This window comes from Galeopterus variegatus, unplaced genomic scaffold (genome assembly GCF_000696425.1).
Source record: "Galeopterus variegatus unplaced genomic scaffold, G_variegatus-3.0.2 Scaffold5846, whole genome shotgun sequence".
Classification (NCBI taxonomy): Eukaryota; Metazoa; Chordata; class Mammalia; order Dermoptera; family Cynocephalidae; genus Galeopterus; species Galeopterus variegatus.
The window spans coordinates 83,661-101,665 of record NW_007731957.1 but is presented as its reverse complement, the minus strand read 5'-3'; the positions used below and the strand labels follow the sequence as shown (position 1 = coordinate 101,665).

The 18,005-nt window shown below is 41.1% G+C and overlaps 1 protein-coding gene across 1 annotated transcript in view; it reads left to right on the top strand.

Moving 5' to 3' along the window:
* ILDR2 (immunoglobulin-like domain containing receptor 2) overlaps window positions 1–18,005 on the top strand; it is a 62,016-nt gene that overhangs the window by 8,394 nt on the left and 35,617 nt on the right. The window contains exons 2-3 of the mRNA XM_008590107.1: window positions 9,386–9,718; window positions 10,642–10,761. Coding sequence (XP_008588329.1) covers window positions 9,386–9,718; window positions 10,642–10,761 — 453 coding nt within the window. The remainder of the gene's footprint in view (window positions 1–9,385; window positions 9,719–10,641; window positions 10,762–18,005) is intronic.

The window sequence follows — 18,005 nt, the reverse complement described above, 5'->3', positions numbered from 1 at the left end:
TTTTCCATGACCTTTAGCAGCAATCTTTGTTTCTCTAAAATGGGGTTGTGCTTATAGATCTGCCTCACAATGATGCTGGCAGGAATAGCTTACAACTAGTAGGGAAAAGGAACTTGCTTTGAAAAAAATGAAAGTGCTAAAAATAAGAATAGCATTGCCTTAAAGTCTGCTTTTGTTATTCTCACAAGAACACAGTTTGTCATATATAGAATCCTTTTCTTTACATAAGAATTGGGGCAGGACCTTATTTTGCCACATGCAGAGAGACATTGTCTCTACTTGGAGCAGATCTTCCCTAGCCTGGTGTCTTAGTCTGTTTCATGCTGCTATAAGAGAATACCACAAACTGGATAATTTATAAAGAACAGAGACTCATTTCTTACAGTTCTGGAGGCTGAGAAGTCCAAACTCAAGGGGCCCACATTTGGTGAGGGCCTTCTTGCTGCGCCATCCCATGGTGGAAGACAAGAGGGCAAAGGAGTATGCTTTAGAGGGAGAGCTAGAGAGGGCCAAACTTGCTTTTGTAATAGCCCACTTTTGTGATAGTGAACCCATTCTTGCCATAACGACATTAATCTATTCATTGGGGTGTAGCCTTCGTAACCTAACCACCTCTTAACAGTCCCACTTCTTAATACTGTCACAGTGGCAAATAAATTTCAAATTGAGTTTTGGAGGGGACGTTTAAACAATAGCACCTGGTGACTAGGTACCTACCCCTGGTGATGAGCTGAGATGGGGGCTGCTGCTCTGAGCTGTCACTCATCACTCTACCTTTAGGCAGCTTTTCTAGTTATTGGCCAGAACCCATTCTTTGCACTGGGACCTACCTGCTAAGAAAGGCCCCTCAGACTCGCAGGTTCATTTGTTCATCCATTCATTGATTTATTCCACATTTTTTTGAGCTTCAGCTATATTCTATGCCTTTACTTATATTAGGGATCCAAAGTCAACCAAATCCTCATCCCTGGCTTCAGGGATCTTATTGTTAGAAACCAAGTTTATATTGAATATCCCAAGATCAGAGACTGGTTTTCTAAATCTGTTTTGCCAGGACTTAGCATAGTGTTTTAAAATATGTTTTTGATTGAATTAAAATTAGATAGTCAAGGGCAGATTTCCTGGCAATCAGGGCACAAAAAATATTGAGAGAATAGTCTGTTTTTCTAGGAATGATTACTCCCTCCTCTGCAAATGTAGAAAACCAGGAATGATCTTCAGTATGCCATCCAGTGCTCCTTTCAGTCAGGAATCCTTTATTTTTATTTTTATTTTATCTTTATTTAAGAGGTCTAATTTTTACAGGTGTGTTCTATATAATATAATCTCTTACCTCATTACCTTTTGCTCTCTTCCCTAACCTGCCTCTCTCTAGTTTTCTGGAATATGTGCTTTAGTTTATAGGATGAAGCACAGATTCTTTCTGCACCTCTATACATTTCTTTATAAGAGCTTTGAAACTCAAGTTCCATATGGTGTTACCAGTTCCTGGACTCAGAGTCCCAACCTTCCCACTATGCCAGCCCTTGCCTGTTCGTGTGTGCACAACCCACTCTTAGTGCTTCTCTGTCTGACTCCCAGGACTGTCTTCAGTTACACGCCCTAATATTTCCCCAGGTAGAGGGAATAACATACTTATAATCAAACTATGGAAAATATTGCAGTATGGCTGGAGCATGCTTGGGGCCAAGTCATGGAGAAGGCCTTATAGGCCATTTCAAGGCATTTGAATTTTATCCTGGTGGGGATAGGGAATCAATGGAAACCTTAAAGTAGGGAACTGACATGATTGGATATGTGTTTTAAAAAGAGCGCTCTCGGGCCGGCCCGTGGCGCACTGCTACAGTGTGCTGCTTGGGAGCGTGGTGGTGCTCCCACCGAGGGTTCGGATCCCACATACAGACCGGTTCCCGCTCACTGGCTGAGTGAGGTGCGGGCACAGCACCGAGGGTTGCGATCCATTGCCGGACACGAAAAAAGACAAAAAGGNGTGCCATGATCAGATATGTGTTTTAGAAATATCATTTGGACCTCAGTGTGGAGAGTAGCTTTGATGTGGGCATGACTTGCAGCAGAAACCAACTAGGAGGCCCTTGCAGAAAGTGAGGCGAGATGCAGTGAGATCCTGAACTCATACAGTATAATGAGGATGAGAGAAGATGACCAAGTGGCCAGAAATGGAGGAAGTAGGACTGGCTTGGTTGGATATGAAAGTTGAAGGGTAAGGAATATCAAAGTGCCTCCACGTTTCTGTCTTGGGGTTGCTAGGGATACCGTTCATGGACATGAACTAACCTAAAGGAGAAACACGTTAAAGGAGGGAGATGAACCAACATTCCTTCCTTTCTTCTTTCTTTTTTTTTCCCATTATATTAGTTAAAGTATAACCTAAGCTGCTATAACTAAGAGACCCTAAAATATAATAACTCACACAAAATAATTTATTTCTCTCTCCTGTAACAATCCAGATCTGTGGAGATAACTCTACCATTTCTAACATGTGGATCCCAAGAATGCTCCAGTCACAGCTATTTCTCAGCTAGGAGGAGCAAGGATAGTAGAGTTCCAGGGCCAGCATCCTGTCTTTAGAGAGGTGACCCAGAAGTTGCACACATCACTTCTCCTCACATCCCTTTGTCCTGAACTTAGTGACATGCCCACACTTATCTGCAAGAGAGGCTAGGACTGTACTTGGCTGGCTTGGCTGGCCAAATTAAAACCTGGGAAGTTCTATCACTAAAAGGAAGAGTGAAATGGTTAGTGTTTCTATCTACAGAGGGAGGAGTTTGAGGAGAGTGAAGTTAAGTACCTGGGTCTCAGGCTCAGGAGAGAGATATAGACAGGAAACACAGACAATAAATTGCTAAAGTTTGACAAGAGCTCTTTTAGAGTTTATTCTATCCAAATGGCTGGTCCATCACAGAAATCTGACCCACCTGAATGAACCAAGACAGTTTCCAAAATACCTCTACATTGCAGGGTAAATACTGACTTCCTTTAGCACCACTTTGGTCCCATTGGAACAGCATGTAAGCCAGCTAGACATCACCCATGAGTTCATTTCAGATCTGTGGAAGATGAGACAAATCAGACAGAAAGAGTCTATGTTTCTGGCTTTTATCTAGCAGAGAATGGGAAAGCATGGCACAATTGGACACAGAAAATATGCTTAAAGAATGGCAAGTGCTGTGTGCACAAGCACTGGAGTTATTGGCAGCAAATATTAACTAGGCTGTGAGCAAAGCCCACTTGGGCAAGTGCAGCACTGGCATTTACCATAGCCCTGTTGGAAAGGGGGACATATTGCTGCCTTTTGGGACTCTTGGGGGGAAAACATACAGGAATGCTATAATGTTTTTTAAATCTCAAAATGGAATATCTGGTCACCCTAACCCTAAAGTGGATCAAGCGATCAAGTACTATGGTAGCAAACAAGAGAAACTGATTCTGGCCAATTTAAGTAAGAAAGGAATTTATTGGAAGGAAGTTGATTAACTCACAGAATCAATGGGAAAGCTGGAGAACGAGGCTCAGAAAATAGGCAGATACCAAGGTAATGTCTACTATTCCTGGTAAAGCCTTCTCATTTTATTTTTTAAGCCAAGTGCATCAAGAAGATGAATGGTTCCTATTTCTGGAAGAAAAAAAAAAAGATTCAAGGTGCATTTTCTTTGTCTTTAAGCCTTTTGCCTGTAGGTGATCATTTCCAAAAATGCTTTCCTACTATCCTGATAATGCTACTAAGGGATGGACAAGTTTTCTTTCCTTGTCTGGACTATGCACCAAACGTAGATGAAATGTTTGAACACCCCTTATTTATCTTCTATACTTAGAAAAACTGCCAACTAGTCTTTAAAAGTATCTTAGGAAATTGGGACAACATGTTAAAAATGTGAAAAGAAAAGATGAATTTATTCAGGAAAACCTAACTTGAAGGCAGGAAAAGAAAGATTTGTATTGTCATAGTGAATGAAGAAAAACCTCAGGAGTCTGAAGGCCAAGCTATAATGTGGAATGGGCAATTCTGAAGTCAAATCGTCCTTTGGGGACTTAAAGAGTTAAGAGATGGGTAAGCTTTATACAAAATTTCTAAACATGACTGTCTCTAATGATGATAATGCAAAGTGCTTAGCACAATCTCTGACACATAGAAAGCATTTTACAACTATTATCTAGTAGCGGGAATGGAAACCTAATTTAAGGGAGTAACAGTGGGAATAGAAGAGAATCAGATTTAAGAGATATTTAGATTTAGTGGTTATATTAGTCCATTTCTGTTGCTTATAACAAAATAGTTGAAACTGAATAATTTATAAAGAAACAATATTTATTGCATAGTTTCAGAGGCTGGGAAGTCCAAAGTCCAGGGAACACATCTCATGAAGGTCTTCTTTGGTGGTGGCTTTACCACAATGCAGGGGTCTCACATGGCAGAAAATGGCAGAGCAGAGAGAGAGAGAGATTCTCATGTGCTCTCCTTTTAAAGCCCTCAGAACCACACCCAACATTGCCATTAAACCATCTACTTAATCACCTCTTCAAGACCCCAGCTTTCAATTACCATAATAGAATTTCCTACCCTCAACAGTTACAGTGGGAATTATGCTTCTAATATATGGACTTTGGGGGGAACAATTCAATTAATCCACAGCAGTCATCAGCTGAATATGTTTAGAGTCACAGAGGAAATCATCAAAGCTAAAATTTCTGTTTGGGGCAATAGGACAGGTGGTATACTGGTAAATGAGCTAGGGATGGAGGGAGGACGGGTTCATAAGCAAGAATTGGGTGGGAGAAGAGATGATGAATGAGTCTTAGACATCTTTAATTCGAAGTGTTTGTTAAACATGCAGATGAGACTTAGAGGAGTTGAGGGTCTGAGACATAACTGGTAGTTGAAACCATGACAGTGAATAAGATTTGTGCAAAAACCTAGAGATCAAATGACTGCTTAAAACTACAAAGGAGCTGAGAAGTATTAATTTACTTATATGGCATTTCAAATTATAGTTGTATATTCTTATTAGCCTATATAGGCTCCAGCATAAGAAACACTAGGTTTTTGGCATCTGACCAATAGTAAAATAGAAAAACAAAACAAAAACCGTAAGAAGTAGGACCCCAGCTCATTATACTATCCTAGCCCCAGTCAGATCTTGTGTGAATGGGAGTCAGAGGGAGAATGTCTCCAGGTCAACCATTAGTGTCCGTGAGGGACTGACAGTCCTGGTCTCCACCCCAGTTAGCTACCACCTCTGAGGGGCCTGATCTGTGGGTAGGCGTTTGGGTCCCATGAGAGGTAACTTTTGAAGTTGGGTGGATAGCAGCATTACAGATTCAGATTTGGATAAGCCATGCATGAAGGGTATCGGAAATAATATCCAACCCTCAGGAGAAGGGGATGATGTTAGAGCCCCAAGCAAGCAGGCTAGAGTTCAGGGCAGGGCTTCGTTCTTGCCCTGAATCCAGTGGAACGACTGGATTGCAAATCAAGAGGCTAAGGTGGAAACAGTATCAGTATAAGGCAGACACAGGTTGAAAGAAAGACATGCTGCTCAGTGAGCATAGGGAACCTAAGCTTCCACCCAGGGTCCAGGGCTATGGCCAGAAGAGAAATTCTAGACCCACCCTCCAATGGGAATGGGGTTCCTGATAAGCTTGCTTGAGGCAGGCTTGGGAATTGGGTGGCATTCATATTACAGTTTGAAACCTATAGAGTTGAAGCAGAGATTGGCATTTTTAGCTTTATCCTAACTCTTCACTCTTATTTTCCTCAAAGATTCAATAAACTGACATTTACTTGAAATTCCTAGGCCTGTCCTCTCCAGCTGTCCAGATCTATCCTTAGCTTAGAGTCTCAGGATCCCCACTATACCTGCACCTGTATACATGCCTATGCATGTGTGCACACTCACACAGGGCTACTCTCTACTTGACTTCCAGCAGGTCACAAGTGATGTGCAGTGATGAGCACACCCAGGCACTGTCACTGTTGAACTCCTAGTGACATATTCTAGCATTCTTGTGCAGTTTCTGCCCATTCTGCCCTGTATATACTTAGTATCTTACACCTTGATATCTGTGCTCACCCAGCTCTACGTTTGTAATGTCACAAATGTCAACAGAATATTTTTGACAGCCACAGCAACGACAGCAGCAGTTATATTTATTGAGTGCTTACTATATACCAGGTTTATAGTACTTAGTATAAAATCTCATTTAACCCTCCAACAACTCCGTAAGGGAGCTACTGTTATTCTGTTTGTACCCGTGAGGAAACACAAATTCATAAGAGTTGAGTAATGTGCCTGAGGTCATGTAGCTAGGAAGAGGTAATTTAGGACTGTCTCCAAAATCCATGTTATGAAAAGGGATGTTTCTGACAGTGTATTCCTTATTCTTTGGAGCATGAGTTTATGTGTATATCATGGAAGAAGCTGAGGATTGACTAACCTCTATTAATAATTGATAATTGATCTAATGGCTTGGTCAAGTGGCTACTCTCATTAACAGAGAACAGAGCCGGGGAGGTGGTTATTCTTTGTAATTATCTAATGAACAAAACTTTGACTTCATAATTAATTAAGTTCATAATTAATTCTCTCTCTGAAAAAAAAACCCAAATAAAAAAGAAACCCCACAGCACTTTTGTGTAGCACCTGTCTCCTTTGCTGGTTTTATTTATCATAGAAGGGCTAGGAATTGCGATTTCCCAAGTACAGCCTGAACAGGTAGCAGAACAGAGAACAGTGTGGTCAAGCACACAGCATTGTACTGGGAACAGTGCCTGTGATTGGTTATCCAGCCTCAACCCTTGCTAACTGAATTTACTTTACATCTCTGTCCCATGTTTGTTACCTGAAAAATTAAGGTGTGAATAAGGATTTGAAAAAGAATTACCAAGTTAAAAAATTAATGCAATAGAATTTAAATAAGAACTGTAAAGAAGTTTATTTTCCTAATTCAGCTGCGTGAGGCAGGGAGAATGGGATTAGCCATATCAACATTTGGAGGTGGTGAAGGGAAGTGTGGGAACTGTAGTTCTTCAGTGAACTTCCAGATAGAATTATTTTCCCCTTGATGGGGCTGATGTACATAATCTGGATGTAATCAAAGCTGGTGGTGGTGGATGGTCATCAGGATTCAGGATGGCAGGTGAGGGAAAGGCAGGAAAAGTGAGGGAAGATTAGCATTTGAGATCTGCTCTTTACCTGCCATGGTGCTCTTCTACTGAGTCTGCTCTCGGAAGGTAGCCAATGAGATAACACGTGTTAATGCCCCTGGGAATCAACATTATGATGCTCATTTCATAAGTGAGGAAAATGAGTCTCAGGTTGTTTAAGAAACTTCATTAAGGCCTCGCCACTAGTGAACTTCAAAAAGTTCATGGAAAAATAGAATTAAAAATAAAAGATAATATGAATCTTTCCGTGAACTTTTTGAAGACCCCTCGTATATGACCAGATGACATTCAAAGCCCTGCCTACTTGATGCCAACACTATTTTACTACGCCATGCTGTCTATGACTCAATTTAACCAGTTTCCTCTGCACAGTCCTAGAAATTCCCATTTGCTCATCTATTTCTTCATCTATTCCATAGGTAGTTATTGAGCACATGATAGGTCCAAAACACTTTGAGATTGGATAAATCTCAAACACACTGCTGCATTCACTTCCAAATTCCACAGAGTGCAGAACCCTTTTTCTCCTAACAGGAATTGGAACCTAATTTTTTATTGGTCTGGATATCAGAAGACATGAATACAAATATGGTCTCTTGCTCTTGTCAAGGATGTGTCAGTAAAGAGGCATATTCATAAATAAATGTATGTTTGAGCTGTGAAAGTTAGTTTGCATTGCAGGATGTCGTTGTGAACATTGGCACCAATAAAGGACAGGAAGTACCCCAGGGAAAAAAGTCAATTCTTACATGTCCGAAGTCTACACTGTGGTTCTAGGTTGAAACTCTCTCCCCAAGCTACCTGAAACTGCCTTGGCAGGTTCCTGTATTCAGTTTAGAACCTCTTTATCATGTTTCCATATTCCGTTTTCTGCCTCTCATCTCAATTCTATTTCTGCTTCTAACCTTAGATAATAATCTAGAAAGTCTTGACTCTCCCATTTAACCAAGGAAGTTATGTTTTCTTTACTTGGAATTTCTAGATCTTACCATTGAACTCATATAGGCCCTTTGCCTCTCAAACACTCCCCTCTCATTCACTGAAATATCCCTCACTTCCTTGGTCACCAAGCCTCATGTTGGATCTTTTTACCACTTAAACTCCTCATCTGCTTTTAGACTCCCCCCCCCCTTTTTTTTGATTACCCTTCAAAGCTTTTGAACTTAGTCTACTGCTTTTCATCTGAAATCCTCCGTTTCTCTCAAAGACTTCTTTCCCCCTTCATCTCTCTCCCCTTTGCTTGGTCACCAGCTGGAAGGGAAGTCACTTCCTCCTGAAGTCATACTTCCTGCCTTCATTGTCATTATTTATCAAGTATTTGTTGAGTACCTATGGGCTTCACAAGCTAGGGCAGCAAGATGAGACACATTCCTTACCTGACAAGTCTGACAATGGTTACAGGCATAAAAATAAATACCTGTAAACTTATAATAAATGTCTAGAAGAGAATGCTGGGTATACTGATGGCACAGAGGAGGAAGTGACGAACTGATTGGTTGTTCAGAGAAGGCTTAAAGGAGCCTTTGAACTGGGTTTCAAAAGATGGAGAAGATTTTCCCAAGGAAAGACATAAGGAAAAAGCATTCCAGAAACAGGGAACATCATGTGCAAAAACCTAGAGGTATGAGATAGCATGTTCCACTTAGGGAAACTGTTAGTTGTTTGATATTCTTGGAGCTCAGTGCTCAAGAAGAGATGCTTCAAGCGGTGAGGTTGAGGAGGTAAGAGGAGCTAGATGACAGAGCACCTTGCCAAGGGCCTTGGGTTTCATCCTGAAGCCCATGGAGGATGAGTGAAGGTTTTTAAGAAAGAGCCATAACAGATTAGAAAGATTACCTGAACTATAGCATGGAGAATGTGCTGGATATTGACAGACTGAAGGCAGGGAGACGAGACAAGAGATTATTGTAATATTATAAGCAAGAAATGAAGAGAATCTAAACAAAAATGATGTAGTGGGGTTAAAGAAGAGGGAAGAAATATTAAAGATGTTAAGAGACCAAGTTTACATGACTTAGTGACTGGTTGGATATAGGGAATGAGGGCAGCTTTCTGGATAATGCAACCAGATGGCTATTGATATCCCTAATTGTAATGGCAAAAACAGGGAAGGAACAGCTGGGGAAGTGAGGTGGAAAGTCATGGTGGGAGGTGAGGTCCAGAATATGGATGCCACTTAGACACGTTCATTCTGTTTTGCAGCCATGGTGGAAGGCCTTCAGGTCACAGTGCCTGACAAGAAGAAGGTGGCCATGCTCTTCCAGCCTACTGTGCTTCGCTGCCACTTCTCCACGTCCTCTCATCAGCCTGCTGTCGTGCAGTGGAAGTTCAAGTCCTACTGCCAGGATCGCATGGGGGAATCCTTGGGCATGTCCTCTCCCCGGGCCCAATCTCTCAGCAAGAGAAACCTGGAATGGGACCCCTACTTGGATTGTTTAGACAGCAGGAGGACTGTTCGAGTAGTAGCTTCAAAACAGGGCTCAACTGTCACCCTGGGAGATTTCTACAGGGGCAGAGAGATCACGATTGTTCACGGTAATGATGACCCTGTTTTGATTCTAGGGAATGGGAGGGAGGTTAGTTCCATTTTTCCCAGACACATGGGGAGGTCAGCCTTTCACCCTTTCAGCTCCTCAAGGCTGTCATTTTATGGGAGATGGGAGCATCAAGAGACCTAGAAAATTGCTTTGATGGGATGGTGAGGGGAGGAAAAATGGATGTTGTAATATCTAGAGAACACACAGAGATAAGCTTTGGAAACAGTCTTTTCAGAGCCTGACCTAGAGTCTGAGGAGCTTGTTTTCAGAACTGGATTGAAGTGGGTTCTAGTGGAAGAACTTCTTCAGTCAAACCTCTTATACCTTGACATCAGCCTCATGGCCCTTTCCTAAATGTGGAAAGCAGATTTTCCTGAGAAGTTCCTCTGCTGGGAGAAGGGATATATGAATACAAGTTACAGAGCCAGGTGGATGCCATGCCTATAGCCCCAGGTAGATTTGTATTACTTCTACTCTTTCTCCTGTTCCCTAAAGCTTTGGACAAGAGGACCCAAGAGTCTGATATGACCCATTTCATTATTCAAATTTTGAGGAACTCCTGTGAAGTCAGCTTATTTCCAGGAGTACAGAAAAATTGTGGAATTTATCTGGTCAAAGCCATCTTCTACTCCTAAAACTGAACAAGAACTAGACTGGTTTCTGGCTGTGCTTTAATTCTCTCACATTAGGGATGATAGTTTTTGTTATTGTTTTGTTTGTTTGTTTTAAATAAAGCAAACGTCTTTCAGCCACCATCCAAGTAAAGAAATAGAACACTGCAGACACTCCAGAAGGGGTCTGTCCTTCCCAACCCCCCACTGTTCAATGTTTTTTTTTCAGAGGACAGCGTTTTAGGACTGGATCCTTTTTCCTTCTTCCTTTTTTAAATTTTTTTTTTTGTGTGTATGTGTGTCATAATAGATGCAGATCTTCAAATTGGAAAACTCATGTGGGGAGACAGCGGACTCTATTACTGCATTATCACTACTCCTGATGACCTGGAGGGCAAAAATGAGGACTCAGTGGAACTGCTGGTGTTGGGTAAGTGAAAACTGTAGGCAGCGTTTTCATCTTCGTCTGCTTGCATGGTGTCCTTCTTGCCTCTCCTCCCTGTGTGTATCAGCAGGTTGCATACAGTTTTTATCTTTTGTGCACAGATGAGCCTGTTTTAGAATATGCTCTTTATAAGCAGCTGCTGCATTTATTATGTCTATTTCTTGAAGGCTGTGACCCCCTTTTTTAGCGTTGTCCTGAATGTTTCTTCTGCTTTCTTAGTTTTTTCCCACTCCTTTCCACTTTCACCTTTAACCCTTATTTCTCTCTTCCGTTATTCTTTACTTGTCCTTTTATATGCTAATTGTTGAAGAAAATGCCAGAGGGCTTTGAAGCAGGGTAGAGACTGCTGAGAGATAAGAATTCACTCATGTGTCAGGATCTCCAGAGAGAGCAGGAATCTTTTCCCACTCAATTACCTCCACTTAGACAATCGTAAGGAAAGACGGCTGTGCACTGGAGAGTTTAGTGGTAGAAGGTGCCCAGTGGAAAGAGCTGTTTAGAAGATGTAGTGTTTAACTGGAAGCAGTTTCTTGAAACCTAAGTGTCCAAGTTCTCAAAGCAAATATATCTAATCCTTATTAATATTAATTTCTTCATAAATGAAAACTCATTACTTTTGGCTACTTTTCCTCTTTTGTAGATTTGCAGGAATGTCAGTGGGTGCTGACTTTCTTGTATGAAACTGAAAATTGAGCATATATTTTATACTCTGTACGTGTTGGTTGAACAGTAAAATTAGAATAAAACACAGAAATTAAGAAAAGACACTGCAACAATTGTAGGAGAAAAGGTAGTTCAGGATATATACTCGAAGCCATTTTTCAAAAGAAATTACATTTTTGTAGCTTCCAAGAAACCAGGTGACAGCAATTTGGGGGAATATACAAGGGCAAATGAGGTTGAAGGTTGATTTTTACCCCCTGTGAGAAAATCCCTGGGGAAAAAGTGGCATTTGCTATTTAGGGCTTTTAGTCTTTAACATGATCGTGCAACTTTGGCAAAACAACCATTGTGATGCCTTGGAGTCATATTTTACAAATTGGACTAAGGTGATAACGGTCTCTCTTGCCAGGAGGCCGACTTGATTCAAACATAATCCTTGAGTCCAGTATATAAAGTATAACTGCTGTGACTTGTAAAAGAAAGGATATATGACATATTCAAAAGGAAATAAAGAAGTAAAAAGCTTATTTATATTGACATTGTACAAGAGCACAGGGAGATCAGATTTCGGATCTGCTGTGACCCTGTAAATCAGAAGGGAATAAAAAGATAGATTTTTGCTTAATCACACAAGTCTGATAGCCAAGTCTGAAGGAACAAGTGGCTCATTGAGCCTGCAATTAGCTAATTGTGAACACAGTTATTTGGCCGGGGCAGCCATTTGCACAGAAGTAATTGCTTGTGCAGGAAAGGAGGCCAGGTAAAAACCACTTTAAATAATTTGGTTCTAGTTGTTTTGCAACTGTGGGGAAATGAATAGAGTGAGAGTTTTGTCATCTGAGGATGTGCTGAAGTGTATAAAGGGCATTCCTCTGGCTCAAAACATACAAAGCAACTTGGGTGAAGATCCAACCTCAGGACAAAAAGGGGTCAGCACTTGAGAGGTGGGTGAAAGGAAAGCTCAGATGACAATGGTCACCAATGATGGGAAGAAACATGAAGAACAGAAATCAGTTTTACTCTGAAAAGTATCATAAAAGAAAACTGGGGAGGCTGCAAATCAAAACTCCTCACAGTAGAAGCAGCGTATCTATGAGATAAACAGAAACATGCTAGGGTTCTTGGGGAAGAAAAGCACCTAATTAGCTATGTCACACATTAGTTAGAAATGTTCGAAGCATGATCAATTTGTCATGGCAACTTTTAAGGGTAACACTAGTTATGTTACTTATTTAAAGAGGTTAATTTGAAATCTATGAACATTTTCTGGGTGCACAAAGTACTGTATTTACTTTCCAAAAGCAATATTATGAGTCTTCTTTGCCTTGACACCCCCTTATAATTTGTCTTTTTTTTCTGTGTCCGGCAACGGATTGCAACCCTCAGTGTTGCCCCCGTACCGGACCAGGGACCGGCAACGGGATTGCAAACCTCGGCGTTGCTCCCGCACCTCGCTCAGCCAGTGAGCGGGAGCCGGTCTGTATGTGGGATCCGAACCCTCGGGCGGGAGCGCTGCCGCGCTTCCCAAGCGGCGCACTACCCAGTGCGCCACCGGGCCGGCCCTGTCATGGCAACTTTTAAGGGTAACACTAGTTATGTTACTTATTTAAAGAGGTTAATTTGAAATCTATGAACATTTTCTGGGTGCACAAAGTACTGTATTTACTTTCCAAAAGCAATATTATGAGTCTTCTTTGCCTTGACACCCCCTTATAAAATTTTTCAATATACTGCCACAGTTTAAAAAATTCTAATTGTTTGGTTGTTATATCCTGCAGGCCTATTTGTTAGGTATTATTGTTATGTCAGGCCAGGAGAGCAACCTGATTTCTAAGGTCCACACCCAAGAAGATGAAGATCTCAGAGGGAAGATAACTGGGGTCCACACTTTGCTAATTACAGCACCCATAAGCCACTGGTTCAGTCATTGAATTTTATATGAGAAACAGTTGGAGGATTTGGTCTAGTGAAAGAGGACTTGGGATAGGGAGAATGGAAAGTGTCTCTAAATATTTGAAGTGTAATTGTGTAGAAGAGGTATTGGAAACAAATTCTGCCTGCCTAGGTAAAACTGAACCAGGATTGGAAGTTACGGGGGAGGCAGTCTGTATCAGTGTAGAGGAAGACCTGTTAACAACTGGAGACATCTAAAGATAGAATAAGTGTTCTCAGGAGTAGTGAGTTCTATGTCCCTGGAAGTATTTAAGAGGGTGGAAAATGTCTTATCAGAGTTACTATATCAGGCACTTAAGCATAGGAAAAGATACTCAACTAAATTACTTTTGAGCTTTACTAAGATTCAAAAAATTTTAGATTAAAAAGTAGATGAACATAAGTGATGTGACTACCTTGATGAATTAGAAAATGACCTCCCAGGTGTTCAGTCCTCATGACAGAGATAAATAGGGTTGCAGATTGGTTACAGGAACATAGAGGCTGATGCTCATTCACAAGGAAGCCAGAAGGAATAAACTGTGGTCTTTTGCAGTAGGTCAGGGCTAATCTGACTAACCCCACCAGAGTGAAGAAAAGAAATTATTGAGGGTGGCTTGAAAGAGTTGACTACCTTAGTTCTTCTTGGAGATGATCACAAAATGGAGAGCAGAAAACTGTTTGGAATTTGAGATGATGAATTAGTAAGGAAATTTAAGTTAAAGAGATAAATAAGAGGCAAAGTTAAGAAGAATTTAGTTTCCTCATGATACTCACAGAGGTAAGGGTGGAAAAGCTTATGGGACAAGACTGCGAAGCATCTTACATGTAAGACTGGGAAGGTTAGACTGCATCCTGAAGACTTAGGGGAGGGAGCCAGGGAAGAAACGCTAACAGAGGAACGAGATTAGCTCTCAGGGTTAAAACAATAATTAGCATGAGGGTGGGTGACACATCAGAGAGAGAAGAGCCAGAGCAGAGGGGTCAGCTATGGGGCTGCTGCAGCAGCATGGGTGAAAGGGTGAGGTTCTGAACCAGAGGAGGGAATTGAGAAGAGACAATGCAGAAACATTTCTGAGATGGAAGCAATGGATCTTGATGACTAATGTCTAAAAGACAATGAGAGAAGAGTGAGTCGAAAGAGGACAGCGTGATTTCTAGCCAGCTGAGTAGACTGCTCTCCCATCAACTGAGAGGACACAGGAGGGAAAACAGGTTGGGGAGGCAGGAGAATGAGTTTGATTTGGGACACATTGAATATAAGGTGTCTGTTGGACACCAAGGTGGAGACGTCTTGCTGACAATTAGAAATATAGGTCTGGAACTCAGTAGAGAAGTGAGGATTAGAGATCAAAAGACTTGAGAATCATGAGTGATAGTCAGAACCATGAAAGAGTAGATGAGTCACCCAGGAAGATTATATAAAGTTAAGAGGGCCAAGGACAGAACCTACTGGTCTTATGTTCTAGTTTCACTTCTTGTGAGGGATAACATTGGCACTGCGTGTGTATTTGTCTTGGTTTCCCCTACAAAATTGGGAGCTTCTTAATGGCACTGGACTATGAGCTCCTCCCATTTGTCTTATTATCTGCAGTGCTTAGCAGATAATCTGCAGTGTCTAGAATAAAGAAGCTTCAGTGAATGTTTTTTAAATGACAAATGAGCAGAATCTGTGACTTATGCTTACCTTGTGCCTCTTAAGTGTTAGTCAATGCTGAGTAGTATATATTTGTTGACTTGTAAAGTGTCAACACAATCAGCATTACAGTGTCAAGTGACATAATGTGGATTAATCTCATTGGTCATAATGCCTTATCTGCTTATTTAAATTATTACCAGGGATAGGTCTATCAGGGACTATGGTTGAGAGCAACAGAAATGGGCTCTGGCTAACTTAAACAGAAAAGGAATTCATTGGAAGGATATCAAAATTGAAAGGAAGCCTGGAGAATGAGTCTCAGAAAAGGACAGTATATGAAGGTAACACTTGTTAGCTTCTGTACAAACAACCCCCAAATCTCAGTGACTTACTACGCTAAAAGTATATTATGTCATTTATCAAAGTCAGATGTGGGTCGGGAGGCTCACCTGGGTAGCTCTCTTTCACGTGGTGGTGTGGGGGTCTAGACTTGCCCATTGTTTGGCTCTGCCATGTTGGAGATCTTTGCTCCCAGCTGCACAGAGTGAGGAAAGTCACGTGGGACATTTTAGGGGTCAGATCTGGTAATGACATGGATCACTTCTGTCATTTTGTATGTGCCTAGGAAGAAAACAAAAATGGTTTGAACATAGCACAGTCTCTGCCCTGCCAGAGATGCTCCAAGTTCTATGTAGCAGAAATTAGTGGACAACATCTTTAGGGCTCCAAAGCCAGAAAAAATTAACTTTTGTTTTCTTCTGTTCTTGCATTTTCCCAGACAAGAATGAAAGTCTCAGAAGAGAGAGTCCAATTGGCTCAGTTTGGTTAGTGGTCCACCTCTTAGCCTTGGGTGATCAGGGGCTCTTAGTGGCTAGTCCATCATGATATGGAGAATTCCCCAAAGTAAATTAGGATACCATTACCAAAAAAAGAAGAATAGATGTGTAATGCCGAAAAAGCAGTAAATGTCCACCAAAGTGATGCCATTACTTCATCTACCACGAACATTAATGTACGCTGATAATAAATTGTAGTTCACAAAATTTTTCTGTAATAATCTTGTAAGGTAGGAAGGCAGGCATTATTTTCCTAGTTTTCCAAATGAAGAAATTAATGTCTAGGTTTTGACTTATCACAGTAGAAAGAAAAAACAAAAAACAAAACCAAAAACAATGTTAATGACCAAACCTAAGTGTTTTGATTCCTAACCTGATCTTCTTCTACAACACCACAAAACCTGTCTTTATTAAGAAGCTATAAACTATGTTTAAAAAAAAATGTGGAATTAATGTCTAGGTTTTGACTTATCACAGTAGAAAGAAAAAACAAAAAACAAAACCAAAAAACAATGTTAATGACCAAACCTAAGTGTTTTGATTCCTAACCTGATCTCCTTCTACAACACCACAAAACCTGTCTTTATTAAGAAGCTATAAACTATGTTTAAAAAAAAATGTGGTTGGGCTGGCCCGGTGGCGCACTGGATAGTGCACCGCTTGGGAAGTGCGGCGGCGCTCCCGCCCGAGGGTTCGGATCCCACATACAGACCGGTTCCCGCTCACTGGCTGAGCGAGGCGTGGGAGCAACACCGAGGGTTGCGATCCCGTTGCCGGTCCGGTTGCGATCCCGTTGCCGGTCCCCGGTCCGGTACGGGGGCAACACTGAGGGTTGCGATCCGTTGCCGGACACGGAAAAAGACAAAAGACAAAAAAAAAAAAAAAATGTGGTTGCTGCTTTAGGCCATGGATCATGATTTTTACTTGCCCTAGGTTTGCTTCAGTATTTCACTTTATTTCTCAGTAAAACTGCTGACAACCATTGACCTAGGCCCTCACTTCAAAGGCATAGTTGTTCTAGTCTAGATTGCATATCTCCCCACTGAGCATGACTCATCCCTCTTTCCACCCCATACGTCTAAACCATCCACAAATCACTGTGAATGCTTCCTTCAGAGGTTTCAGAAATATCCAGACATGTGATCCACAGAAATGGGAGGACAACTACTGATTCAACATTAAACATGAAAACTATACCAAATACCCTTTAATGTCTTTTTGATGATTCAGAAGGTAAAGTCACTCTCAAGTTGGAAATGCACACAGTGTTTTGAGTGTCTTGAGATGACAGTGACAGGTACCTTAGAAATATTTAGACAGATGTTTGGGATCGTAGGGCCATACCAGCACATAGTCACAGAAGGTGGGAGTGTCCAGAAATCTGCCACCCTGAGATTAGACATTGGTCTGGGATCAGTGGCAAGGACAGGCTGTTTATAACCTGGAACCATGCCACTGTTTGGATAGGAATAAAGTTCTCTAGGGCAGCTCCAGCTGGCAGGAAAAGGACTTTACCATTTCAGGAAGGCTCAAGCAAAGAAGCTATTATTTTAAAATCTAAAAGCAGCTCACCTTGTTCTTCTTTCTATGCACAATGTGAGGGCCTGACCCCTTCTTTCTGATGTCTCATGTGGTAGCTTATTTTTTAAGGGCCTTTAATTAGAAAAAGGGGGAAAGGGCCCTGGTGGAAATGTGGCTAGATGAACACTCCTGCCTCTAGACCCAGAATAGAATAAGACGACATGAGCCAAGAGGTGTTTAGATTCAAGCTAAGGAAGACATTCCTAATGGTAAATAACAAGTTTTGGAAACTATGGGTGGTTGAGGAAAATTATAGGAACTCCTTCTCTGATGAGTTTTTAAGATGGAACAGGAGTTCTTTGCTAGGATATTGGGATAAATGAGGTGGTTTTTCAGAGTCCTTTCTATGATTTTAGCTTTATTTAAGAGATCCACAGATTGCAGAATTAATTCTCTAGAGAGGGTGATGCCTCAAATATTACTGTTTTGTTTTAATATTGTTTCCATTTCAGAACAAATGATACATGCTTCTTATAAAAACTACAAACAAAACAGAAAAGTACAAAAGAAGAAAATATCTTCTAAAATCTCACTATCCAGAGCTAACTGTTGTATTTCTCAGAACTCTTTTTTTTTTT